At 48.3% G+C, this 26,656-nt stretch overlaps 1 protein-coding gene across 9 annotated transcripts in view; it reads left to right on the forward strand.

The window, feature by feature from the left end:
* The window catches only part of PRDM2 (PR/SET domain 2), a 124,705-nt gene that overhangs the window by 88,570 nt on the left and 9,479 nt on the right, over positions 1-26,656 (forward strand). The window contains exon 9 of one of the 9 annotated variants that reach the window (XM_074380091.1): positions 1,930-3,064. The exons of the other annotated variants lie outside the window; for them this stretch is intronic. Coding sequence (XP_074236192.1) covers positions 1,930-1,942 — 13 coding nt within the window. The 3' untranslated portion in view covers positions 1,943-3,064. Of the gene's footprint in view, positions 1-1,929; positions 3,065-26,656 lie in introns of those variants that run through there. 9 annotated transcript variants of the gene reach the window in all.

Genomic DNA, 26,656 nt, shown 5'->3' on the forward strand with positions numbered 1-26,656 from the left:
TTAGTCTGTGTTCTGGAAGTGCTGCACCAACAGGACATGATCAAATTGAGTCCTTTTCAAGTTGCTTATGTCTTCAGCAACCACAATGTGCCTTCGTTTTCACAGATTGTACTATAAAACGCCTCCCAGGTGGTCGATGCTTTAGAATGTACTACTGTTTTTGTCCCTTTTTGTCTTCGGTATTATCTAAAAGAAACACTTGTTTTGTGCTGGGTCCTACTTACACAGTTCAAGGTTAAAGTTGATTTGAAAAAATTACATTCTGTAAGGAAAAGCTGTCAGAGTGACTATAAATTTATGAAGTTCATTCAGATAGCCTCTACACAGTGTCTTTTAAAGAACCCTTAAGGCTACAAACGTGCCTTAAAAGTTCTGTCTCTGCCTCGCTCCAGTTAATTGTCATTATTTTGCTTTGTTTGATAGTTAACAGAGGGTTACCTTGCTGGAGTTGACATTTGGCCTAAAAGGAAGCACAGAAGAATCAGATAAGAAAGAAAACATTGGTATTGTTCTTACTGTAGAGAGTAAATGACAGGCATTGGTGGCAACTCTTCCTCCTCTGTATGAGGTGCTGGAACTGTGCTGTGGACACATCTGCAGGTCAGGAATGTGATCCAGGGGTCCGCTTACCAAGTGGCCATAAACCTAAGAAGTGTTCTTGGGAATTGGAAGACAGATGTTCATCAAGATATAGTTTGACTATCTGGACACAAAAGTGGACATTTCTTCCAAGTATTTGTTTTGGTCTTAGTACTTTATAGTGAATTTAGTACAAAACTGGGATTCCTAAACTCAGACCTGGGGAATGTGATGACTGTCATTAACGTCCTGCTCAGGGCTCTTACAGAGGAGGCCTTGTCCTCAGCGCATATTCATTGTATTACACTGATAAGGAGTTGTTTGAACTACAGTCGTCTTCCTGTTTAGGTATAGTTCTAGTTCTAAATTTTGTGTAGGGAGAATTGCTAACACCAGGAGTCATCACATCTGTTGTGTGTTGAGGAATACTCACTTTCACTCTGTTTGCAGCTTGCTTTGCTTACATTGGGTAGGCAGGGACTTAGTACAAAACAGGCAGCACGTCCTTGTCCTGTGTATTTCCTTACAACAGATTGTGATTAGGAGCTGGTTTTCAATACTCAGGTATTTTACATTTGAATGCCACTTTAGGATTCCACGGTTTTTCAAATATATGCTTGCAATCAGCCACGTGATTTTTTCCATGAGTTTTCTACTGAACACTGAGGGTCATTTTCTGGAACACAAGCCATAGGGCCAGACAGGGTGTAAAAAAGCCATGTGCTCCAAATAGTTTTCTTAGGACAAAACACAGGAAACCAGGCACGCCACAGTCATTCAGGTTCTCCTGCTGCAGCTCTTAATGCAGTGATCCACCCCAACCCCACACTGTGGCTTTCTGTGGTGCTAAGTTTAAATCTGTTGCTAAGGGTTCATTGCCAAGGGCTCCCATAAAGCAGAAAAGGAAGGAAAGAGGTATAGTCTCTACTCACTTCCTAAACCTTTCACCTTGGTAAACCCCAAGGTGGCGTTATGTTCTTTAACGCTCCTTTTAGAGCCACTTTTTGCTTTTCGAACCGAGTTCCCATTGTAGCCAGTCAAGAAAACTTAAAGGTAGAGAAGCAAAATGAAATTCTAGACCAAGTTTTTTCTTTTACCATGAATTGATTAAAAAAATAAAGTGCCAATTTTTCACGTCTCCATGTCTGCTATACCCCTTGGAAATGCCTGTAGTTCCTTGCAGGGTATGTCTTCTGAATAGGATGCTCCTTCCTGAATGCCTTCAGTCATTTATGTGTTGTTGTCTGAATAACATTTGTCTTATGGTCTGTTCACCTTTTTCTTTAACATGGGCAATTCATGTAAGGTTATGTTATGTTGTCATTTATCTTCAGTTTTCTTATTTTCTAGGAACTTCCTGTAGAAAAGCCCCCAAAACAAAACAAACCTTAATTGACTAAAAGGTATTGCATGCTCAACTTAGGATAAGCACTACGGCAAAGGATACGAAATCTACCAAGCTTGCAAGACCAGTTGAAGCTGACTCAAAAATCCTAACATACAACTGATTGCCGGCAGGCTTAGAGTCAGGCATCTGCTGCTTCGGTGGGGCCCAACGCGCATGCTGGGCTCCCGGGTGATTGAGATCCAAAGAGAAGGGCACTGTAAGACAGGCCAGATGAACTGGCGCCTCGTCACGGGACTGGTACCTCAGATCTGAGCGTGGCCCTTATTTTTGGCATGTAGCAGAGAAAGGAATGATTTGAACTTAACCTTGCAAAGCAAGTTCTCTGTTTTAGCAGTAGTTTGTTGTAGGTTTCAGGGATGACAAATTTGGATGCACTCATTTAAAACGTTTTGGTCACATATCATCAGCTCTTGATGCCTTTCTTTAAAATTAACTGTAGACAGAGAGAGGCATTTAGCTGATCTCTTACCCTGGTTATTTTTTGGGTTTTTTTGTTTTTTTTTAATCACAAGTAGATTGCCAGTGTAATGGAGAGGAAACCAGTTTGGATACGGACTCTTTTTTATGCCTATTCTGGTGTTGTGTTTGTATGTCCAAATGGACATTATCCTCTCAGATTCTTATCTGGCACTAATTTATAACTATTATCAGAGACTGTGTAGCAATATATCGATGCACAGGTGCATCCCAGGCCTGCGTAGATGTATGTCTGCATGTAAGTATAAATGAATTTGCATACCAGGTTTTACACTTCCATCTCTGATAGAGATTAAAAACAAATTGGCCTCTTCTTTAAGTATATTAATAACATTTCTCCTTGCATTTTTATGCCTCCCTCTAAATTAATGACTGAGTTGGTGGAAAACGGCTAGGTTTTATTCATACTGTTTTTTGTTCTCAACTTCAAAAGTAATCTACCTCTTAAAAATGTGTAGTTTAATATTTGTTTGGTGAATTTGTGCCACTTTAATCCTTCCACTATCATTCCCATTTTGTTACATTTCTGTTATGGGGACTTTATGTTGAAATATTGTATAAAGCATTTGTAGCAGTTTAAAAATAAAATATTTAAAATTATTTAAATTGTTTTGGACGCTTCAATTGTATTATATGTGATTTACATTTCACTTTTTTTGTTGGCGTTGTTAACCCAGAGAGTGCTCCTGTACTGAAGTTTGCTGTTAGTTATTTTATTGCTTCTTTTTGGAGAGTGCTATAAAAGACTATTCTAATGAAACATTAAAATTTACAATTTGACATACAAAAAAGGGTTGTCCGTTGATTTTAACCAATGTAGCCTTGAGACAGAGAGAGGTTTATGATAGACAGATAGGAGTGGTGTTTGCTGTTTTTCCCTCCCAGCATTGAAATCGTTGGGGCTTGTCAGATGTATTTTTAAAAAGATTTTTTGTGCTATTGCTGCAAACAGTTAATAACTAGGGGAGAATTTAATGCATTTTATATCACTGTAACCAATAAAAAACTTTCTAAACATCTGTGAAAGGACTGCATTTTGTACATAATTGGGAGCAGTTGGGGGGAAACGGTGTCTGGAGGACTGTTGAAAAGCCCGCACTCTGAAAGTGCGGCATCTGCTCAGCTCACCTGGCGTCTGTTCACTTGTGCCTATTTGACAGTAACTGAATATGTGCTCATTCCAGTTGGAATTCTCTATAGAGGGTGGCCACGTAGTCAGACAACGGTGCCGAGAAGTACCTTGTGAACTCACTTGGGTAAGAGTGAAATATAAAATAATTTCATTGATGGGGTCTAGCATCCTCTGTGCTTCCTGACAGTTTATTCTAGTTTGTGGATTGATGTTTATTTCTATGGATCTCCAAAGAATGAAACCAAAAAGTTGTGACATACTCAGTTTATATGAAATTGCTGGGGCTTTTTAAAATGAAAAATGGCTGACCATAAGCAGTTTCCTGTAGTTCATCATCATAGCACTTTGGTAACCACATCTGTCTGTCACTGCTTGTCGGGGAAAGGTGGCGAAGGGATAGCCAGCCTCCCTTGGCCAGATTCTGGCATACGATATTCCTTCCTTAGAAAGACACGGAGGAGAGAGGTTGGTAGGAATCTGGAAGTGGTCTTCAATAATAGTAGTTTTAAACAAATGAGTACTGAATATACAGCAGTCTCCTGTGAGGAGTTAACATTGTAAGAAAGACATGGTCTTGGGGGAGAACTGGGTTTCCATCCTAACCCGTCTGCCGAGGGTTCATCCATTCCCTGTGCCTTCAGAAGTAAACAAGTGCCCTCAGTGGCTTTGTCTTTGGTGTTTTAGCCTTGGGCGAGTTCTTTTACATTCTGGATCACAGTTCCCAATCTGCAAATAGTGGAGAGTAGTGGACTGGCTGGTTTCTGAGTGCTCCTAGGAGATCTTTTTCCTGGTTCTAGATACTTGTCAGACACAAGCACTGGACTGAAAGCGTGGGGCAATGGCTAGGTCTCCACAGTGTCCCCGGCTCTGCCAGCAGCGCCTGGAACACGACAGGGACTCGGATGGTTACTGGAGGAGTCACCAAGGAGCCACGTCACATCCGTCTCTCCAAGGGAGAAGCTGCCCTGTTCGGGTTGTGTTGGCTCCTTTATTAAAGATGTAAACATTTTTTTAAAAAAATGAAAAGCTAATTAAAGCCTTCTGTCCCTGTTACCATTGACACATTTGGCAGTGCTTCTAGTGAATGCCGTGCTAGGCTGGCTGTCTTAACTTGGCTATTATAAGTAGTTTATAAAATCAACTTAATTCATGGAGTGCTTAGTGTATGCCTGGCTGTGTTCTAGGTGCTTAGGATACAGCACTGAACAAGATGGACAGAAATCCTGACCTCTGTGGGGCTTATTTTTTCATAGTGGCTTTCCCCCCCATTTTATATTTCATATTCCAAACCTCCTCGCTGTTACAATTCCCCAAAGGCTAGGTGGTCAAGGAGATGCTTCTAGCTTAATATCTGAGTGCCGATCTCCAGATGACTGCAGGCTTTTAATACTTAAAATGACTCTACTAAAATCATAGCTCACTTAATGCATTTGATATTTTATTCATGTGGATTTTGATTTGATATTGAACCTCGCTTTGAATATATTGACTTAAATCCATAAAAAGAATCATAAAGGGCAATTTACCTTGAAAGTGGATTCGAGCACAGGCAGATGAGGAAAGGGTTGACACGGATATAAAGGCCACATTTCAAGTGCTTCCAAAATGAGGCTGATAGTTACAGAAAATAGCTTGTCGTTCCCCGTCAGCCTTTATTGGCCCTGCAGCCGTGGCCTCTGTCCCTCCTGATGGCACCACCCCTGCAGCTGCCGCTTCAGGCAGCCTTGGTGAAGGTTCTGGTAAAGCACTGCTGTTGGAACTGCTACTGAGCGGATGTTCCAGGGCCTCGGAGGTGTGGACGGGCCAGTTTGCTAGACTTAACAAAACAGGGAGCCGCAAAGCCCTGCCCTCCAACACCATGGGTTCCACACTTCATCTGGGGAGCTTGTCAAAACCACTAGTTCCAAGGGCCTGCAAGTGGACCTTCCAATTAGTCCATTCAGGGCTGGGGCCTGCCTGGGTAATAGGTACTTTAAGGACCCCAGGTAAATTCAAGGCACAGGATAATTTCTGGATTTAATGTGGGAAAAATAATGGAAGTGTGGCTGTCAGTTGCTACAGGACGGTGTTGTTTAGGCCTCGCAGTGCCGCGTGTGCTTGTTACAGTCCTGCAAAGTGGGCGCTGCTGTTTCCCCATTCTTCCTAAGGCTGAGCAGGCCGGCATCTGCGGTTGAGGCATCAGCGTTACTCTGAAGCCAATCCTGAGCCGTGTGCACTTGGTGGAAAGAGGAGGTGGTGGGCCTTGAGGGTGAAGGCACCACAGGTCTGTTGTGTACTTTCTTTCCGGCTTATGTTGATTCCAAGGCCCAAGCCCCACTGGGCCCTGCCCTTCTGGGGGCTTGACCTTTCCTCAAGGGTTTGCCTCATAAGCCGGACCTTGAATACACAGTATCATGGGATAAAAGGAATAAAGGTCCAGATGGGTGGGGATGATGACATTCACGTGACCATTGACAAAACATCTAATGTCAAAATAGAAGTTGAATAAGGTTTGAGGTCTGAGTAGGTGCCACATAGGGAAAAAAGCGCAAAACTGCTTTTGATGGTGCCACAGATGTCTGTGCTGCAGCCCTGAGGCCCCAGGGCCGATCCTTGCTGCCACCTACACAGGGTCATGCCACTTTCTCCCTCCCCACCTTCTGCCCTTGCGCTGCTTCCTCTGAGTGGTCGTGGAAATGATCTAACACTTTACAGTGGATTCAGCGTGGCTTTCCAACACTTGCTGTGGGCTGGGTGCTTCACTGAGAATCCACAAAAAAAGTCTTGGCAATGACAGTCTGCGGTTAGTGCCACTTACCAATGGAGAAACAGATTTGGGGAAAATGACTTTGTTCCAAGGGCACGCAACTCCCAGGGTGGCAAGTTGAGATTTGAACTCCAAGCTACACTGTGCAGTCCATCTTTATAGGTAGGTTTTTTTTTTTTTTTAACAAAATAAAAATTTATTTCTTCTAAATGTAGAAAACAGGCCACAATACTTTCTCCATAAAAGCTTTTTCAGCATTAGTGAGCAAGTAGAGCAGTCATTTGTGGGCAAGGAAATCTTCCCGATGCAGTGAGACATTCTTGGGATTTGCCTTTAGTTTCCCCCTCACTGTGGAATACACTACCCCCATCACAGACCAATCAGATCAAGTCCATCAAGCTGGCTGTATAGAGCCATCTGCTTCACCAATGGCAATGTGACTGTTTAACAGAAGCTAAGCTCATTATAGTAATACCCTTTGCTTTTGGAGATGATTCTAAAGGTCCTGGAATGATCAGGCATCTCCTCAGATTAACAGCAGAGAACCTTGACCTGCTGGGCATGAACCCAAAAAGAAAGTTGGTCTAGGCCGCCTCCCCACTTCCCCAGTGTGTTTGTTACATGCAAAACAAAGAGGTATTTACTTTCTACCCAAATGTTATTTTTAAAACTTCAGAATTAGAACCTGGAGGGGGTGTATGTAGGTTTCATTTAGTTTTCTGGATTAAGAATAAGAATTGAGAGAACCATCATGACTCTAAATTACTTGCAGTTGCAGAAATTACATCCAATTGTGAGTCATTAAAAGTACTTTTATTAGAATAAAGTTGACCTGTTGTGGGTAATAAGATTTGTACATGCTTGCATTTCTACCTCCCGTCTGCCAGCTGGATTTCCTTTCAGCTCTTTTTTAAAATAGAAATTTAGGTGGACGTTCTGGAGAACATCAACGTTTTATGGAAGACATTGGCGCCTAAATGTGCCTTCCCATGTCCAACTCATAAACCGTGGCAGGAAGTCGGCAGAAGCAGCCATGTTTCTGAGCATCCTTTCATAGGTGCCAGCTGAGCTACTTCGTGAGGGGAGAGAGACCTGGAGTGTCATTTCAGCAACCACGGAAAGCTACAGGTGGATTTTAAAGTCCAGCTTTATGTTCTGATTCAGAACTGATTTAAGCTAAGAATATTTCCTTACCCATGTTTTAACTAACAGGAGCGTATGACATAATATGGAATCCTAATTAGATATCTACTGAATCTTAGCATTAAATCTGAATGTATTTTTAAAATAGGACTCACTTTTAAAATAAAAAAGACCTGGAATTTGTTTCGCAGGTAAGTTTACGAAAGGGCATTTAGGCCTTAGGACACAGTTGAGGCAATTTAAATTTTTTTAACTTAAAAGCCATTTCAATATACAGCAGTTTAATTTGTTTTAGTATTTAATTATTGCCCCAAAATATATTTAATATTTTTTTTACTGAAATGAAGTTATTTAAAACTCATATGGATTCAATTTTCCTTGCAGTAACATTCTCTTCTCACTTGCTTTTTATAATCGCATCCAATCCTTGCCAACCCAGCTAGAGTTTAGAGCACTTTCAGATGGCTTCTATTTCCAAGCTATTATTGGACTTGTGAATTCAGGCACATTCTCCTGTTGTGATTCAGTTAGCCATTCAGAAAACATCTTTCTGCAGCCAATCTGGATCATCAAGGTGTCAGGCTGTAGATCTGAAGGACTCTGTCCTCGGTCTCTTGGAGGACCCTTGGGGTATAGCTAACCAGTATGGAGGGAGTTGAGGATGTGCCTGGAGTGTCACTGGCCTTTTCAACGCACAGAACGCTTTTCTGAGTGCTTCCTATTTTGAGCTCTCCCACCACCTGACAGAGATAGTATTCTCATTTACAGACAGATCAACCAAGTCTGAGAGAGGCAACATCGCTTGAATTATGTTCCACAGCTACAAGTGGGGACCCCAAACCCAGCCATCTGATTCCAGAGCTAAGTTCAACTCCCAACTAAAACCCAACTGCTCTTGGGTTTTAGAGAGACTTGAATGTACCTAACTGTTGGGTCCCCCACATGACATGCTGATGGCCAGAGAGCAGTTTTGCTGTGCAGACAGGGTGTGTAGGACGCAAAAAAAAAAACAAAAAACAAAACAAAAAAAAAAAAACATGGGCATTGAATGCCTACCCATCTGGGTGTTCCTTACCTGGGTACTGTTAGTTACTGAGAGGCAGGGCACGCTGCCAGCTGAGTCCCAGCTTCCTGGCCTGCAGTGAAGCTCTGTGCCCCCTACATGCTATTACCGTGCGCATTACAGGAGGCGGCACGTGTTCCCAGTGAGGATCCAGTGGCCGATGGCTGTGGTGGCCTGGTGGTGACCACGGACACTTAACCGGCATCAGGTGCTCAAGTCTTCATAAAAACAGACCTAGGGAGTCACCGCGGAGGAAACCGCCAGGTCTTAGTAGCCTGCCCCGGGTGGAAAGGGGCAGCATGTGGTGAACTTGGATGACGGTGATCACGAACGAACTTGCGGGAGAGGCTGTTGCAGAAACGACTCACTTTTCAAAAGCCCTGAAAGAGAAAGTCCTTCGCGGAAACTGAGAAACAGGTTTCTATTCATTTCATGAGTGGGTGGTTCTATGCTTCAGTGAGGCTAGAGCTTTTGTGAGAATTTTTAGAACACTCCTGAAGGCTCCTAGAATGATCTATTCTCGGCCTAGGCAAGTGCGGAGTGGTTGAGCCACAGCTCATGGAGAGTATAGAGCAGGGATGCCTAATCTTTTGGCTTCTTTGATCCACGATGGAAAAATTACCTTAGGCCACGCGTAACATACAGTAACACTGACGATAGCTAATAAGCTAAGAAAAAAAAAAAAAAAAAAACCCCACAAAAAAAACTTAAAATGTTTTCAGAAAGTTTATGAATTTGTGTTGGGCTGCATGTTGGACAAGCTTGGTACCTGGGCTCCGGATGTTCATTCTCGTGGGATCCTGGAGCCTTTCTCGGTCTGAGACCAGGGCCCCTCGTGGTAGCAGTGCAAGTCGAGACAGAGCTTCAGTTCAGCCTGGCCTGCTGCGATGACAGAAGAATGGAAATACAAAGTTCAGAATTTCCTGAAGGCCACTTGTGTTCCACAAAAAGAGATGGCGAGGTGCAGGCCAGCACTAGCCTGGGTTGAGGTTCTGCTGGGATTTCATGACGGGCAGCGGAATGTAGGTAAGGGCATCGGCTCTGGACCTCGAAGTCTCATCAGCTGGCACCTCCTGCAAGAAGCCTTTTCTGACCATCGATCTGCCGCACTGCCCGGTCCCTCAGCCCTCTGTGTTCTTCACTGTTGAAGACCCTCAAGCCTTCCGTACTTTCTGTTGTGGACTCATTCGGTTTGTTGGCTCTATGGTCTCTCCCTTCTTGGATGAGAGTTCTACCCAGGCAGGAACTTTTTCTTCACTGCTGCGTTCCCAGCGTCTATTAAAAGAATGGAGCCTGGCATGTAGTAGTTGCTCAATAAATATTTGTTGAATGACTAAAATATTTGAATTGTGGCTTTATCAGTATAAGTCCATAAGCTTAACCTATGCAAGCTACTCGGCCTTTCTGAGCCCCAGTTTTCCTGTCTGTGAAATGGGAAAAATCAATCTGACCACAAAAGATTGCCACAAAGACTTTAGAGGAGCCTGCAAGGGCCACAGATGCTGTCCACCCTAGCGAGTGCTGTCCCCATCATTTGCTGTCAGCATCACTGTTATGATTGAATGATGTCCTCTCTAATCTCAGTTTGACTCTGATGAGAAGTTGAGCCTGGCCTGCATGTATAAGATTTCGTGACAGCATGCGTTGCAGTAGCCAGAACATTCCCTCATTATCTCCTGCCTCTGCCCAGAGAGAAAGCTCTCGAGTGGCCTGTAACTCCTGGTTTGGCCACCACTGACACTGGGGGCCTTTGCTGTGTCTTTGCCAGGCCAGAGCTGCTTCCTTTTTATAGCAGATGCTCCTACTCATCAGAACTAAAGTGAGCTGTAAGACAGGAAATCATTTTTCAATTCAAAATGAGAAAAAAGGTGATTCATTCTTATCCTATCACCTTTCCCTGTAACTTTCTATTTCTCTTGGTTTTGATTTTCAAAACCGTATGTCAGTTTTTAAAAGGTAAGTTCAGAAGAAAGCATTTCATTAGCTTTGTAAAACCATGAAAACCAAATAACCTCAATTTGCTGAAACCATAATAATATAAGGGTGATTCCCCTACAATGTGCTCACTGGCCACGATGTTAAGGAAGGGCTTTTCATGTATTACCTCATTAAATCTTCAAAAGAACCGTATGAATACTTTTATGTTCTGTCATTTTGCAAATGAGGAAACTGAGGCACAGGGAAGTCAAGCGATTTGCCTTAAGTCACAGATGGTAGGAGGTGGAGCCAGGAGTCAAGTCCGGGCAGTCTGACTCGTCTCTTAATCACAAGTCTGTTCTACCTCATCTGCAGATCTGGGAGTGAGGAGGTGGAAGGGAGCCCCTGGTCATGCTTCTGTGGCTTCTTCTAGTGGCATCTCTTTTAAGCAGCAGTGAACGTGACTTAGCACCTGCCAGAGTGTGGACAAGAATCACCAGCTGATTTGAAGGAGCTGAAAAGTGTTGGGGGTGAATAGATGTCTTTGTCCTTCCTGGGATGAACCCATTTTGTATGTTCCTGAGAAATTGGCATGTCCAAGGTTTCACCTAGGCCTCGTGTGTGTATTTACCAGGAATGGAACCTTATCTATCCAGCTTTGTTAAGGAAGGAGCAGATCTAGATACTGACCAGCCCAGAGGATGGATGAGCTTTACTCCCTCGGGTCAACTTTTCCCCGCTCTGTTTTCGCAGAAGTCTCTCCAAGCCACGGTTGATAGGTTTCCATCCAGTTGCCCAGGGTGCTGCATAGAACTGGATTTTCATGCTCAGGGAAAGAGGGCTGGCTAAGTGACCCGGGGCTGCCTTGTGTGCAGGAAGGCGGGTGGTTCTGCAGTGCCAGGTATTTGCTGCCTGTGGTCTCATTGTGTCTGCTACTTTTCTGCTTTATAAAACTACACTGGACTCCATTTCACCCTTCTTTGAAGGTTCAAGGTCAAGGTAACCATCAATTAATACTTTGTTGTAGAAAAGATGATTCTGGCATATAGGAGATCCTGACCCTACACTAGAGAATCCAGAAGCTTGAGATGTGACTTTTGAGAACAGCCTAATTCCTCAGATCTCCTCTTCCGTCTGCCATTCATGGGTATTGTCTGCACCTCCTGGCATCCTTCCGATATGCTTCTGTGAATTGTCTGTGGGCTGGGAAGCTACACTGTCGTCCTGTTAATATCATATGTAAACAAAGAAATGGTAGGCCTTGAGAGATCTCCCAAGGACCTTCCTTTTAAGCAAAGTGCATTAATTCCAAAACATGGATTTTGGGACATGGTTTGCTCACTCATTAACAATAAATCTTGACCAGATGTGGTGGCTCACACCTGTAATCCCAGCACTTCGTTCGGGAGGCTGTGGTGGGAGGATCATTTGAACTCATGAGTTCAAGACCAGCCTGGGCAACATAGTGAGACACCCCTCCCACCCCCACTATCTCTACAAAAAATAAAAAAGTTAGCCAGGCACAGTGGCACACATTTGTAGTCCTAGCTACTCAGGAGGCTGAGACGGGAGGATTGTTTAAGCCCAGGAAGCCAAGGCTGCAGTGAGCTGTGATTGAACCACTGTGTTCCTGCCTGGGCAACAGAGTGAGACCCTGTCTCCAAGAAAGCCAAAAACCAAAACACAATAGATTTTGGCTCTTGGTTCTGTGCTGGTAAGTGATGTTGGTGGGACAAGTGATGTAGACAGGAGAGTATTAAGTATAACATACATATAATGAACTGCTTTTTTTCTTTTAAGCTCCCAAAACACATGAGTTAAACAAATGATTTGTGGAGATAATGAAACAAAAGTTTGGGTAAAAGTGCCATCAGTTCCTTTCTCACCACATATTTGGGGCCAGGTGAAGTAGCTTAGTTCTGAAACAAAATGTTTCCTTCTCTTTACCATCCTATGTCCTTTAATTTATGTTTAGAATAAGTAATCTATTTGATGCCAAGTGGTTGACTCTGGATAGTTTCAGAGAGCTGGCCCTTACAAACCCGTGGAAGTACCTGTATAGTTCACTACCTTTAGCAGAGATTGATGAACCTGCCCATGAAATGGATTTCTCTTACGGATTCATGATGTCACTCTGGAATTGTCTTGGAATTTCTCTGTAGCCAGTGTATATGTTTACAGATGTGAGTTTTATACTCTTACTGTCTTCATTCTTATGCTAGGCTCCTGTGATTGAATTTTACGAGCGAGTTTAGTGAAAAAAATCGGCGTTAACTTTGCCTTCACAGAGGAGCTAACCATTTGATAGACCTCAATGAATTGGTGTCAGATATTGTGGTTGAAATATACGCCGTGCCAAATTATTTCAACATGTAATTAACGATAGGTTAATATCCTTTGAAAGTAGTTTTAACAATTACAGACACAGCCCATGGATGCCAGCTAACAGCAGGTGTTTTAGGAAGGTGGTGTTCTGAGTTGTGTATGGCACATGGCGAGGTAAGGGCGTTTTGTGGTTCAGTTTGTGTTGTTAATTACAGCTGGAAGTGCCGTTTCCTGCCTGTGTTCCTGGGTGTGTGATGGGGCCCTAGTTTGGATTATCTCCCCAGGATGTTTGCTCAGTGGACCACCTACATTAAAAAATCACCTGGGTGATTAAAAGTTTCAATCCTACTAAACCATAATCTCTGGTGGTGGGACTTTGAAATCTTCATTTTTAACAGTTTGTCGAATTAGTCTTATCCCGACTTCAGAGGGCTTTTAGAGTATTTTTTTTTAATGACACGGTATTACTCATCACTTAATTTCTTCTGATTTTAGTTTTGAATTCTTTGCCTTTGCTTGTTTACCATCTCTTTGATAGACTTACAGCAGGTTTCAACTCTCAGAACACTTTCAATTATGTTTTTCTTTAATTCTTACAACCACCTAATGACAGATGAGTGAGGGACAGCGCAGGGGCTGGGGACATTTCCGAGTGTCCGTAGGTAAGAGGGAGTTGGAGATTCACCAGCAGAGCGTCCTGCACGTGTGCAGTCATCTGCACCCAGCGTAGCCCTGAGCATGTGGCTGGAACTCGGTATTGGTGGAAGAAAAAGAAGAAGAAATCTTGAAGGATAATAGAGCCAAAGCTGGCACTCTGCCTCAGTGACCTGCTTATCCGACCCGAACTCATGACCTCTTGGTTTAAAATGGGAATCTTGGGGCAATTAACTGCTGGTGACTGAATAGAGCAGGCGTCCCCAAACTACGGCCCGCGGGCAGCATTTGGCTCCCTGAGGCCATTTATCCGGCCCCCCCGCCACACTTCAGGAAGGGGCACCTCTTTCATTGGTGGTCAGTGAGAGGAGCACAGTATGTGGCGGCCCTCCAACGGTCTGAGGGACAGTGAACTGGCCCCCTGTGTAAAAAGTTTGGGGATGCCTGGAATAGAGAATGTCCCATCCATAGGTAAATGACCCATTAAAATCAAGTCAAAAGGAAAGGCTGGTGATAGCTAATTAGAATCAGTGTTACTGCCTCAGGGCACAGTCCTTAAGGTTAAGAATGCATAAGGAGGCTGGGGCAGTGGCTCACGCCTGTAGTCCATCACCTTGGGAGGCCGAGGCGGGCATCATGAGGTCAGGAGTTAGAGACCAGCCCGGCCAATATGGTGAAACCCTGTCTAAAAAAAAAAAAAAAAAAAAAAAAAAAGTGTAAGGAAAGCCAATCAATAAACCATGGAGACCGGCAGAAAATTGTGTGCCAGAAGCTCAGTACGGCACAGTTTGTTAATTCAAAGGTATTAGTGGAATTATAGTCTTCCCCTCCCAGTCTGCACTGGTACATACACCGAAGATTTGAGTTCTTTTAACCATAGCTGAACATCCTGAACTTCATGGGGTCGGACTAGTCAAATATTCCCTCAGATTTCTATGTTCTTTTTTCCCAATTTTTGGGCCTGAAAATAGGGTCACTCTGTGGTACCGACCTTGAATTCCGTCTCTGACACTTGACATCTCCTAAGAGGTGAGGGTGGGGGGGTCCTCCAGGGGAGCCTCCCAAAATACGTAGCAATGGATGACTTTCCTTGCGTGTTTCCTTATTTTTGCTCAAAATAACGAATCCTCTTCTTAGGGTTTAAACACTGATGGGATTCTTGGTGCCATATGCTTTGAATGGGCTGTGTTGAACAAAGCTGTTCCAAAAACTGGATCTGCAACACGATATCGCTCGCCTTGGAGATTTCTTCCTCACCCTCATGAGTCAGAGCTGCTGGGTAATGTGATCCAGTCAGGTGGATCAAAGGGTAACAAACGCAAGCACTCGAAGCCAACACGGAGGTCTCCGCCGCTCACTCAGTCGCTAGGTCCGGCATACTCACCACTGCCTAAGGAAGAACAGAGAATTAAGAATGGTGAGGACATTTTGCAAAGCACAGGGCCTTGGAGAGTGGGATGGGACCAGAAATCCTTCTGAACTTTTGTGAGAACACCAACTGTGGAAAAAACATACAGTTGGGACCCAAGTGACTTCAGTTTGACCAACCCACCATGCTAATGCATGCTCTCCATTGCCTCTGGAAATCCTGAGCACTGCTCACGGGGAGAGCCTGTGTGCCTCCATTCCAGCAGCTAAGTTAAAGGCATGCCAAAGGTCAGTCGCATTTGTCCCCAAACCTGTTTATGCCACTTGTATTTATTATCATACTTGCACAATCTAATTAAATATTATACAAGCCGATGAATAGCATCAAGCTATTTATGAAAAACAAGTTGAATGCTTAGAGAGGCTCATAGTAATTTGCTTTAAAATTGCAGTCCGACTAGGCGAGGGTGAGAAAATTAACAATTTTCAGGGACCAGGGCAGGGATCATAAAGGAATAGGAAGATTTTGTACTGATTCCTTTTATAAGTGTCTTAGGTTCTCACCACGCTTGGAACAAAAACCGGAAGTCATAGATGATGCGGTGTGGGTGTGATTTAGTCCAGAAAGGCGGTGAAGATCTTGGCCATTCATTCATTCATTCATTCATTCATGAATGTGGGGCCTATGCCTGCTGTTACGTGCCTGGTGCTGTTCTGGGTGCCAGGGGATATAGCAGTGAACAAAACTGGCACAATGTCCTACTCCACGGAATTTATGTTCCAGTTGGTGGAGACAGAAAAGCAAGTAAATAGCATGTCAGATGATATATGCTAGGCGGAGAAATCAAACACAGATGCAGGAATAGAGACTTCTGGGGTGGAAATGGGGAGTGCCTTGATGGCATGAAAGAAGACGGAGCCTGGTACCCTTGGGAGGACTGAGGCTCAGGAGGGGGCATCCCACCTTACAGGGAAGAAGGCATCTGGGCAGGGACGCAGGGTGCAAACTGTGGGAGTCTTATTCCACCATCAGCGTGTGCCATAGGAAGCGAAGTCACTGGAGGAGAGTGAGGACGAGTAGATGTGGAGGGAGAGGGGAGACGGTGGGCAGCAGCCATGTGGGTGAGCAAGGGAATGTCACCAGGGAACAGAGAAAGGCTGCCAGGAGGCATGCGCTGGGAACCCACCTGAATTTTGGGGTCATGAATTTAAAATGTGGTCAGGCAGCCTGTGTTTGTGTTTTTCTCTGTCGGGAAGGTTGGTGAACTCACACACATCCCGCCATTTCTAACTGAAGTTTAAGAAATGTTTAAGGAATGAACCCATACTGATTCCCTGCTTTGAGTGACCAGCTGCTGGGTGGGCTGTGACTGAAGGAGGGTGTGGAGGGGTCTCCTCTAGAAAGAGCCTCTCTGGATTGAGCTCCTGCTCTGTTCCAGGCACCATGCAGGCAGAGTTGGGAATGCTTCCTCAAAGTTGGTCTTAGGCCGGTTTCATAAAGGAAACTCTACTGAGGGGGGCAGGTGACCAGCTCAGGCTGCTGGTGGTGGAGTTAGGACTGTCAGACTCTAAACATCATGCGCTCTGCCTCTCCGGGAGCACTAGGTCATACCAGATGGGTCAAAAGGCTCCATGTGCCTGGTGTTCCAGTAGTGCCCCCCTGGGGCTCGAGAGGGGGCCATGGTAGGGAGGGTACTTCAGGCAGGGGCATGGATGCGAGCAAGGACTGAAGTGACAGCCTCTGAAGGGGCAAAGGGAGGGTTCAGGCCAGGGCCCTTGTGTGTGGGAGGCTACTCTCCCGGAACTGAGTAGGGATGGGCTTTGACAAAGCCACAGTAATTGGCAGAGTGGGCGGTCAATGGCTGTCATATAACTAAGGGAAAAAAGTCTGGGGTAGATGACAATCTGTCTCCTCTTCTTGGGAATTTACACTGCCTGCCGGCACATGAAAGGCTCAAAAATCCTGCAGAGACACGTCTGCTTGGTTTCACAAGCCTGTGCTCTGGAGGTAAATGGCTCGGGCTTCCAGCCCAGCTCTGCCGCCTGCCAGCTGTGTGTTCCTGGGCAAGTTGTCTAACTTCTCAGCGCCTGAGTTCCTCGTCTGTAAAATGCAGCAGTGCCCATCTCATAAAGTTCCTGGGAAGATCAGATTTGTTATTCCATATCAAACACTTGGCACAGTGCTTGGCACACAGTAGGCAGGAAATGGTAGCTGCAATTATGCAAATTATCATGAGGACAAATACAGCGTCTGCGGGAACCAGTTCCACTGAACCTGGTTTTGGGAAATGATGGTAGCATGGAAGAAACATTAGAGGGGTTTTCACTCCATGTGCGCCACCTGGCCGTCATTCCGTGGTCTCCCCGAATAGTGCCTGGCTGGACCGGGTGTCAGTTTGAATCAGCAGTTCCCAAACTAAATGGAGTGCAGGATCCTGGGGAGGTCGGAGCAGCCCAGAGTGGTGCCAGTCGGCCCAGGTCAGAGTCATCTGATACCTGCTGGCTTCTGTAGGCTCGTTGGTGTAAGATAGATTGAGCTGTCCCGTCCTGGCCACCTTACAGTCTGTTTGAGGACTCTGGGGATCACGGGCAGGAAGGGAGAAGGCATGAGAGCAGACGCTGCTCTCCAGCCCCAGACCCTGAGCACATTCTGAGGATGAGACCTCCAGCCCCACAGGCCGTGGTCTCCGCATTGACCGACATCCGTTCAGGCGCAAAGTGAGCGTGCCTTTCGCATAACAGTACCAGCGCTGCGTCTGTCTGGGACGCCCTGCCAGCTAGGCACGCCCAGGCCTCTCGGGACAAGCTGATTTTGACCTCTTGGGTAGCAAAGAACCCCAAACTTTCACAGGCTTCTTCATCGAGGCAGGAGCAGTGAGCGCCGCAGTGAGCAGCTGCCTCTCACCCCCGAGCCGGCTCCAGGTCATCCAGCACAGGCATCAGGCATCATGTTCCAAAAATTCTGGGTCCAGGGCAGATGCCACGCGAGGCTTCTGAGACACTCAGTCCCAGCAACTCCAAACCACGTGTGGGGTGAGCTCTTCTTTTCTCTGTCCTTGGGGTTGACCTTATCCTTTTGACTTCTTTGACCTAGATCATCTTTAGAAGATGATGTGGTGACAGTGATGAAGTCTTAGTGTCCTCACAGAATTTTACCATCTAAAAAGGACTCTTCGGCTGGATCTCATAAGAGACCATCATCTCTTGCTTCCCAGGTTGGGAATCTGCTTTTTCTATGTTCATCAGTCTTCACACATTTTGTGTTTGTTCACGTTTTCTTTCTGGCTTCCCTCCTACTCTTAGAAGTTGCCTTTTGAAGAAAGCCGTCTGTTTCAGCTCCACTGGAGAGGAAAGAAGGGTCAGAGGAAAGAAGGTTCCAGAAAGCCTGGAACCAGGTGGCTGCAGGGGAGCGTGCTGTGGGAGGTGTGAAAGCAGAGAAGGGAGGAAGCTGTGAAGCTGGAGGAGCCGCTCCTCCACCCTGCTGGGATTCTGTCACCCGTGCTGGTCATGTCACGGGCGGTGACGGTGTTTTCAGCAGAGGTGACATTCTTCGGACTCGAACCCCTGCACTGAATGGAGTGGGGAAGGTCTGTCGGGGAGGCCTGAGGGCTGTAGGGTTAGGTTCAGAGAATTGTCATAAACTTGGGGACCTTGTCCCTTGGTTTGGGCCGGACCTTGGCAATGAGAGAAACCTCATGGGAAGCCATACTGGGAAGATCTGATGCTTGAGCAACATGGACGCGCACGTTTAGGGGTTGAACTGCACCAGGAGCCTGGGTTCGCCATCCATTCGCTCAGGAAATGTTCTCTGCCTGTGCTAGGCCCAGTGGCAGGTTCGATGGGTGAGAAGTGAATGGAGGTGCCAGGTGGGTAGAACCTGTTACAGAAATCTGAGTGCCCTCACTGAATCCTTGCGGGCTTCAACTACCCTTGTTCCCATGATCAGTGTCCCTAAAGAAGCCGTGAGCCTAGCCCTGTCCCCTCACTGCTCCCAAGAACAACCTGCCACGCGACTGTTACCAAGTGCTCGCTCCGGCTTGGTTTCCTCGTCTGTAAGGGAAGAGCTGCTCCCTGTGGCCTCTGGGGTTCCCTGCACCTCTTGGGCCCTGGCAGCAAAAGAGGCAGCCACAGCTGGGCTTTCCCCGCCGGCAGGTTCCCCGGGCTGAGGAGAACAGGCCAGGTGGGGCCAGTCTCCCTGCTAACTGGGTCAGGTGTTAGGAGCTTGTCACGTGCTGGGTATTTAGAGTTCAACCCAAACAGGTTTGGGGAACTCGGGGGCTCTGCAGACCTTAGAAACCGGCTTAGAAGCTCCACAAAGCAGGGTTGTGACTGGTCTTTTGGGAGCATGGAGGCCACATTGGGAGCTCAGCAGTGGGCCCGTGGCCTCCTACAGGGCTGATGAAAAGGAAGAGATGTTTTTCTGCTGAGGCCAAAAGGGTTTAACAGCCCATCTCCCGGGGCTAAAGGGAGGACATGAAGACAGTGCGTGGCCAGGCAGGTGCTAATTCCTCACGGTCAGCTGCAGTCTCCCCCGCATCCCTACCGCGGGACTCGAGGGCTCTGTCGCACCTGACGGCATCCCAGCGACTCCTTGGCCGGTGGTGTCAAACCTTTACCAAACCTGTTTGGGTTGAAGTCTAAATACCCTACCCCGAAAGGGCCACTTACACTCTGTCCCCTTTGGCCCCCTCACTGCGAGACTTGTCTACAGAACTTCACCCACAGCAACTCCTCCCTAGGCTTCAGAACCGGCCCCTGCTGCCCACCCTTGGGACTCTGCTGAAGGTGTCCCCCAGCCCCTACGGCGTCCCCGTGCCCGTGCGTTGTCCCCGTGCAGATCCCTGTCTCAGGGATCTTGCTAAACTGCAGATTCTGACTCGGAGTAGGCCGGAGCCGAGGGTCTGCATTATGGAAAAGCTCCTGGAGGAAAGTGATGCCGCTGGTCTGGGGACCACACCTTGAGTAAAGGATCTAGACCAGTGGCCTGCAAAGCACCTTTAAAAAGTTCCAGTGCCTGGGCTGTCCCTGAAACCAACGAAATCAGAACTTGGTGGGGTAGAAAGCAGCATCAGGCCCGGTTTAGTCTCCCCAGGGGTTGCAGTGAGCGTCTGAATTTGAGAATCTCTGTTCCGGTGCCCCTCTGAGCGAATGTGGTTCCTGCCCAAAACAGACTGCCAGCGTCCTGGGTGGCCAGTGCAGCTGTTCTGTGGGCAGAGGCTCACCCCCATCTGGCTTTGGGAGATTGGAAAGGACTCTTCAATCCTCACTACTCTGGGGACTGTGTCAGGGAGGGGGGCATGGGCTTTGGTGTCAAATGGTCCTGGATTCAAATCTCGGCTGCTTCTCTAATTGGCCGAGGGAACTTGACCATCCAGCTTCCTTATTCCTCCGAGCCTTAGCACCCTCCTCTGTAAAACTGGGACCATCACAGGCCCGGCCTCATAGGACTGCTGGGAATTTGAGGAGCTCCCAAAAGCTGCCCAGTAGTAAGTGCTCAGTGGATGATGTGATCATGCTCCCCCCGCCCCCACCTTGCCTGACACCCTCATTTCACAGGCAAGACTCCTGTGGCTCAGCGAGGTAGAGGCGTTTTCCAGAGGCCACACAGCAAGTCAGTAATGGAGCTAGGATTCCAGTTCTGGGTTCTAGAGTCCCCACCCCTTCCTCCTTTGGGTTCCTGCCTGCTTCTTTCTTCACTGTCTTCTCAGCCCTGCTTCCAGGCTGGAGGCTTCATCCAGATGGGTGGGGGCTCCCTGGAGCATGTGAGCCTTGGGTCATGCATTGGATGTCCTGTTCCTGGAAGTGGCTGAGGGCCGGTGGCTCTCACAGCTCCCACCCGTGGGCCCTCACCCAGCCTCCAGGGAGCGTTGGGCATCGTCACAGGCTTGTCTTACCTTCGCACCATCTCCCCACCCTCTGTCTCTCCCCTACCTTCAGCGAAAGTGCAGAACATCAGACACTGACTTCAAATGAATTGCACTCTGAGAATTCACAGAGTCATGCAAGACTTCTGCGGCCAGCGATGTGGCCTAACCAGCTTCCACGTGGCGGTCCCAGGAGATCCCTCCTGAAGCCCGTGACAGAAAAAAAGGTGCAAGGAGGGGCCAGGGTAGGCAGGGGTCCCAACCCAGGATGCCCATGGGGGCCTGGCAGGGAGCTTGGAAGAGCACCGCGGCCAGGTGGGGACCCTGGAGCCCTGGAGAGCCCACGTCCTCTGAGAGCCGGCAGCTCCTTCCCTCCCAAACGCCTTCCCTTCTGTTCCGCTTGATGCGTTCTCTGGGTTTTCGCCTCCAGTGTCTCTCCTCCACTTCTCTCTTTAACTCACTTTCAGGTGTCTGGTTCTTCTTCAGGAGCATCAGATCTGCTCCTACCAAGGTTACCGGCAGCCCCGGGATGCTCAGTGCAGTGAGCGGTCCCCAGCCCCATCTCCCTTGGCCCGTCCACAGCGGTGGGCGCTGTTAACCCTCCTCTTCCTTGAAATACTCTCCATCTGGACACCGCCCTCTCCCGGTCTCCGCACGTTACCGGCTGCTCCCCCTCATCCCGCCTCCGTCCCTGGGCTCTGTCCCTTCGCTCCGTCTCCGCTCCCCCTTGGTGATCTCATCCAGTCACACGCGTTAAATACCGCCTGGATGTGACCAATCCCGGGTTTCCACCCTCATCAGCTCTCCGTTCAGCCGCCCACCTGACATCTCCCTTCTTTGGTGTCTAGATTCAAATTTAATCTTTCCAAAAGGAAGCTGTTTCTCCATGAAGCCTCCCTCTCCTGCCGTCCTCCCCATGGGGGCTGCATGGAAACCGTCCTGCTTGGAGTCCAGCTAGACCCCAGGCTCTTCCTCCGTCCCCCCATCCGGTTCAGCAGATCCTGTCAGCACTGCTTCCCAAACGCACCCGGAGTCTACAGCTTCCCCCAGCTCGGCCTCCTCAGCTGCCCCTATGTCCAGGCCACCATCATCTCTCCCTGGGTGGTGGCAGCCACCTCCTTGCTGGTGTCACAGTCCCATCGCTGTCAACTCCTGGTCTGTGCCCAGCGCAGCGGCCACTTCGGGTGTTAACGTTCCTCTGCCCGGAAGGACAACATGGTGGCCACCTCACTTGGAAGCCTGAGACCCACCCCCCGCCCACATCACCTCTGGCATTCCTGGTGTGTCTCACCTCAGGGCCTTTGTACTTCCCGTCCCCCCCGCCCCGGACCACACACGTCCTAGGTGTCTGGATGGATGGACCCCTCATCCCAGGTCTTAGCCCATGTGCTGCTGTTTCCCATGTCACCGTTCCCCGATTTCTTCTCTGCTCTGACCCTCCTGTTTCTTCAGTTTCAGTTTCTCTTGTAGACGTCAGGGTGTCTGGATCTCTCCTTTATCCAAAACCACTGGGGGCTGAATAAGCACGTGGTCATTTTGAGAGCCAGGAAGCCCGAGTCTTCGCCTTGTGCTGGCATCAAACTCCGGAAATGGGCAGCCTTCCTCTCTAGGCTACACGAAGTGACACGTACAGCTATGCTGTGTGTAGAGAACTTGACATGTTTCATTCACCAGAACTCCCGTCGGCAAAGCACCTGGTACAGAATAGACATGCTGTCCACCTGACAAATAGTGGGTGACTGCCACTGTGTGCCAGCCAGCAGCCTGGGTACCGGGGGTGCCTCAGTGACAAAGCAGCCTCCAGTGCTTGCCCTCATGGAACCTTCTAGACAGACAGTAAACGATAACCAAATACTCGCAGGTCTGTTGAAGGGGATGAGTACAACTGAGGAAGTAAAAGGGAGGCAAGGCTGGGCACGGAGGCTCACGCCTGTAATCCCAGCACTTCGGGAGGCTGAGGCAGGTGGATCCCATGAAGTTGGGAGTTCGAGACCAGCTTGACCAGCATGAAACCCTGTCTCTACTAAAAATACAAAAATTAGCCAGGTGTGGTGGCGCATGCCTGCAATCCCAGCTGTTCAGGAGGCTAAGGCAGGAAAATCGCTTAAACCAGGGAGGTGGAGGTTGTGGTGAGCCGAGATTGCACCATTGCACTCTAGCCTGGGCGACGGAGGGAGACTGGCTCAAAAAAAAAAAAAAAAAAAAAAAAAAAAAGAGTTGAGATGAGGAGTACCAGGGAGACTTGAAATTTCAAATAGTTAACGGGAGGCTCATTGGGAAGGAGACATTTGCACAGAAACTTGAAAAGGGACCTGGGTGTGAGCCACGTGACTACCTGGGGGAAGAGCAGTCCAGGAGCAGCCTGTGCCAGAGTCCCTGACGCAAGAATGGGCCACAGGAAATCTGAGTGGCTGAATGAATGAATGTGTCCTTGAGGCCAGGAATAGAACAGATGCGGCCCTCGCATTGTTTTCAGGGATTCCGAGGCACTGTTTCTGAGCCTTCCTATGAGCCGGGAGTGGACCAGGTGTTTGAGATCTGCTCTCTCCCCGTCGGTACAGATTGGATGGTGGATGGCATCTCCTTGTGCTTTCAAAGTCCATTAATTTTTCTTCTAAGTAAAATGTCCAGAAATTTCCTCCTAGGGTAGGCAGGAGAGCACAGTTTGCAAGGGGCCAGACACTTCTGGGCAAAGCTGGTGTGAGATACGGAGCAGGTTCCGCTCCGCCCTGCCACTATGTTTAAACTGTTAAACCACTGTGTCTGAAAATCTTACCGAGGTAACGCTATGCTGCCCTGCTTTCTAAAAACAGTTGATGTTGAACGTGCCAGTCCTTTCTTGATGTCTGCGATTTAGGACTACGCATCTCATTCATTTTGCTGGGGTTTTACAGAGAAACATCTTTGGGAGCAGAGTAAGTCACTTTCCCTTCCCTGCACTAAATGGGTGCAGATTTCTTAATACTTCTGCAGTGGGGAGATCTTAGAGTCTTCAATCTCTCATTTCTTCCTTCTGTAAATGTTGAGGGTCTATTATTCACTCACTCACAATTAGGTGCTAAGAATACAATGATGAGCAAAACTCAACCGAGCTCTGCCATCAGAGACCTTGCGATCCCCTGGGGAGACCTGCGTTTATCAGACAGTCACAGAACCTGAGCAGGGCTGTGTTACCTTAAGAGGACCGCTGCAGAAGCATCTCCAGAGCCAGTGGTTCTCAGGCCAGCTGCATGCTGGAATCACCGAAGAGCTTTAAAAATACCATTGCCCAATCCTGCCCCAGAGATCCCGATGCCATGGCCTGCTGTGCAGCCCAGGCCTCTCTGGGTGAATTTAGTGAGTAGCCGGGGCTGGAGGCCATGGGGAAATGGGTTCTACCCAGATTAGCTGGAGTAACAAGGACTGAAGGGGAGATGGGCTGGACTTGCTACATTTCTTGGGCTGCGGCCCGGGAGCCGTGGGATTTTGACAGGTCGCAGCAGGGGCATGTCGTGGTCCGTTTGGCCTTGTGGGAAGAAGGTCCCACTTCTGTGAAAAAGATGGGAGGGGAGCCAGTGCAGAAGCGAGAAGTAGAAGTCCAGTGAGGAAGGCGCCTCGCAGGACCCCAGGCGAGAGGTGCTCCCGGATGGTGGTAGAAGAAAGAGGAAGGAACGCGGGCTGGATGGAGCCAGTGGCAGCTGATGTCTGGTAGGAGGGGCCGAGGGAGGGACCCTGTTGACTCCCAGGTCTCTGGCTTTCAGGGCACAAATGCAGTGCTGTTCACCAAGAACAGGATATGGTGGATGGCAGGCATGAGGCGGGGTCATCATTTAAATTCAGGACCTGATTTAAGGGGCCTCCTCGATGTCCAAGAGATGTCATGTCGGCACGTGAATGGAGTTCAAAGGCCAGATGTGGGCTGGGCGTGGGTGCCGGTCAGTCATCAGGGTGAGGCTGGCCATGGGCACCGAAGCCATGGATGTGTCGCCTTGGGAGGGAGTCACGTGCAGAGGTGGCCGGCTCTGGTCCAGACCCCGTGTTCAGATCCTGATCTCACCAAGCGTGACTTTGGGCAAGTTAGCTGTCTTAACAAAATTTGGGCTGCCATAGCAAAATGCCGTGGACTGGGTGGCTTAAATGACAGAAGTTAATTTATTCAGAGTTTTGGAGGCTGGAAGTTCAAGATGAGGGTGCCAGCATGGTGCCGTTCTGGCAGGGGCTCTCTTCCTGGTTCGCAGACTGCCACCTTCTGTCTGTGTCCTCACACGACCTTTCTAGGGCACACGTGTCTTCTTACAAGGCACACGCATTAATCTTGTCATGAATGTCCCATCATCATGACCCCATTAAACCCAGTCACCTCCTGTAGGTCCCACCTCTACATACGGGGGTTAGGGCTTCAGCATATGAATGGGGCACAGGCGACACAAGTGTTCCATCTATAACTAATAGTTAACCTCTCTCAAGTTTGTCAGCCTCTCAGGTTCACCAAGGACAAAATTAAGCGTGCATGGAACCTGGAACATCACGGCACATACGTGGCTGGGCGCATACTATTTCCTGCCCTTGAACTTGCCCTCCTTTCCCGCTTCCAGGGAAGTGTCTGATGTCTACTACAGACTCTGTATTTGCTTCAATCTAAGGGCTCTTTTCTGCCTCTTCTATTCGTTTTGCTGCCTCCGATTTGGCTGTGGACTTGTAAGCCATTGGCTGTATTCGCTTGAATTGTGTGTACAGTGAGAGCAGTGTGCACTGAACGTCAGAGCTTGAGTTCCCTGTGACTTTGTGCTCCTTGGGGACGGGCTGCAGGCCCAGGCCCGAATCTTAGTGCCCGCGTGTAGTGAGATTCGCTCAGAGTTTACAGATCTGGGGCTGGGTGTGGTGGCTCATGCCTGTAAACCCAGCACTTTGGGAGGCCGAGATGGGTGGATCACCTGAGGTCAGGAGTTCGAGGCCAGCCTGGCCAACATGGTGAAACCCCGTCTCTACTAAAAATAATAAAAATTAGCCGAGTGTGGTGGCGGGCGCCTATAGTCCCAGCTACTCAGGAGGCTGCGGCAGGAGAATCGCTTGAACCTGGGAGGTGGAGATTGCAGTGAGCTGAGATTGTGCCACTGCCCTCCAGCCTAAGCGACAGAGTGAGGCTCCATCTCAAAAGAAAAAAAAAAAAGGTTTTAAAGATAAATGGGCACTGGTTGTGGATGACTCAGACTTTCCACAATGTGTTAGGCTGTTCTCTGGATTGTGAAGGTGAAGGGGCCTCTGGATAAGTGAGGCACTGGCTTGTTAACACTTACTTGCACAGCTGCCGACCGTGCCATCACCATGACCCACAGGGAGCATCCTGTGCTCACCCCCGCTGGCCGATGTGGCATCTCCTTGTGACTGGAGGCAGTGCTGGGAGTGCACGAGCTGTCCTTGTCCCTGAGACTCTGGGTTCTGCTGTCTCTGGGTGGGGATGTGGCCTGGGGTGGGGGGTGTGGTCCTGTGACCATGTTTTCTCCACCTGCAAACCAGAACATCTCCTGGCTGCTTCCACCCACCCACCCACCCACCCAACATTTCCTGTGCCAGATCCTGTTCCTGGGGACACGGGATTCTGCTGTGAGCGAGACAGTCCCTGCCCTCAAAGCCATCCTCTTCTGGCGGTGAAGGAGTAAGCAACTATCAGGAAACACCCAAGTGGTCACCTGGTGCTTCTTCAAAATTGTGGCCCAAGGAGCTGAAAGGCCTGGCCTCTGCTCCCTTAGGAAAGTCTCCATGTCCTTCTGAGCCTCAGTTTTCTCATCCGTGAAAGGGGTAAAAAAGCATTTGTTCCGCCTCTCCCTCCTGGGCTGCTGGGAGGGTTCAGAGAGAAAGCTGAGAAAGTCCGTGGGAGTCATGGGGGGCATGTTAATGTCGGCTGCCGTGGTCCTCCGTTAGGCCGGGCAGTGGATGAAAGGTGGCAGAGGGGGCTTCTGCCTTCGGGGGTTTTGCCCCAGACCTCCTGGCTCCATCCAGG

The sequence above is a fragment of the Saimiri boliviensis genome, chromosome 11 (assembly GCF_048565385.1).
Source record: "Saimiri boliviensis isolate mSaiBol1 chromosome 11, mSaiBol1.pri, whole genome shotgun sequence".
NCBI lineage: Eukaryota > Metazoa > Chordata > Mammalia > Primates > Cebidae > Saimiri > Saimiri boliviensis.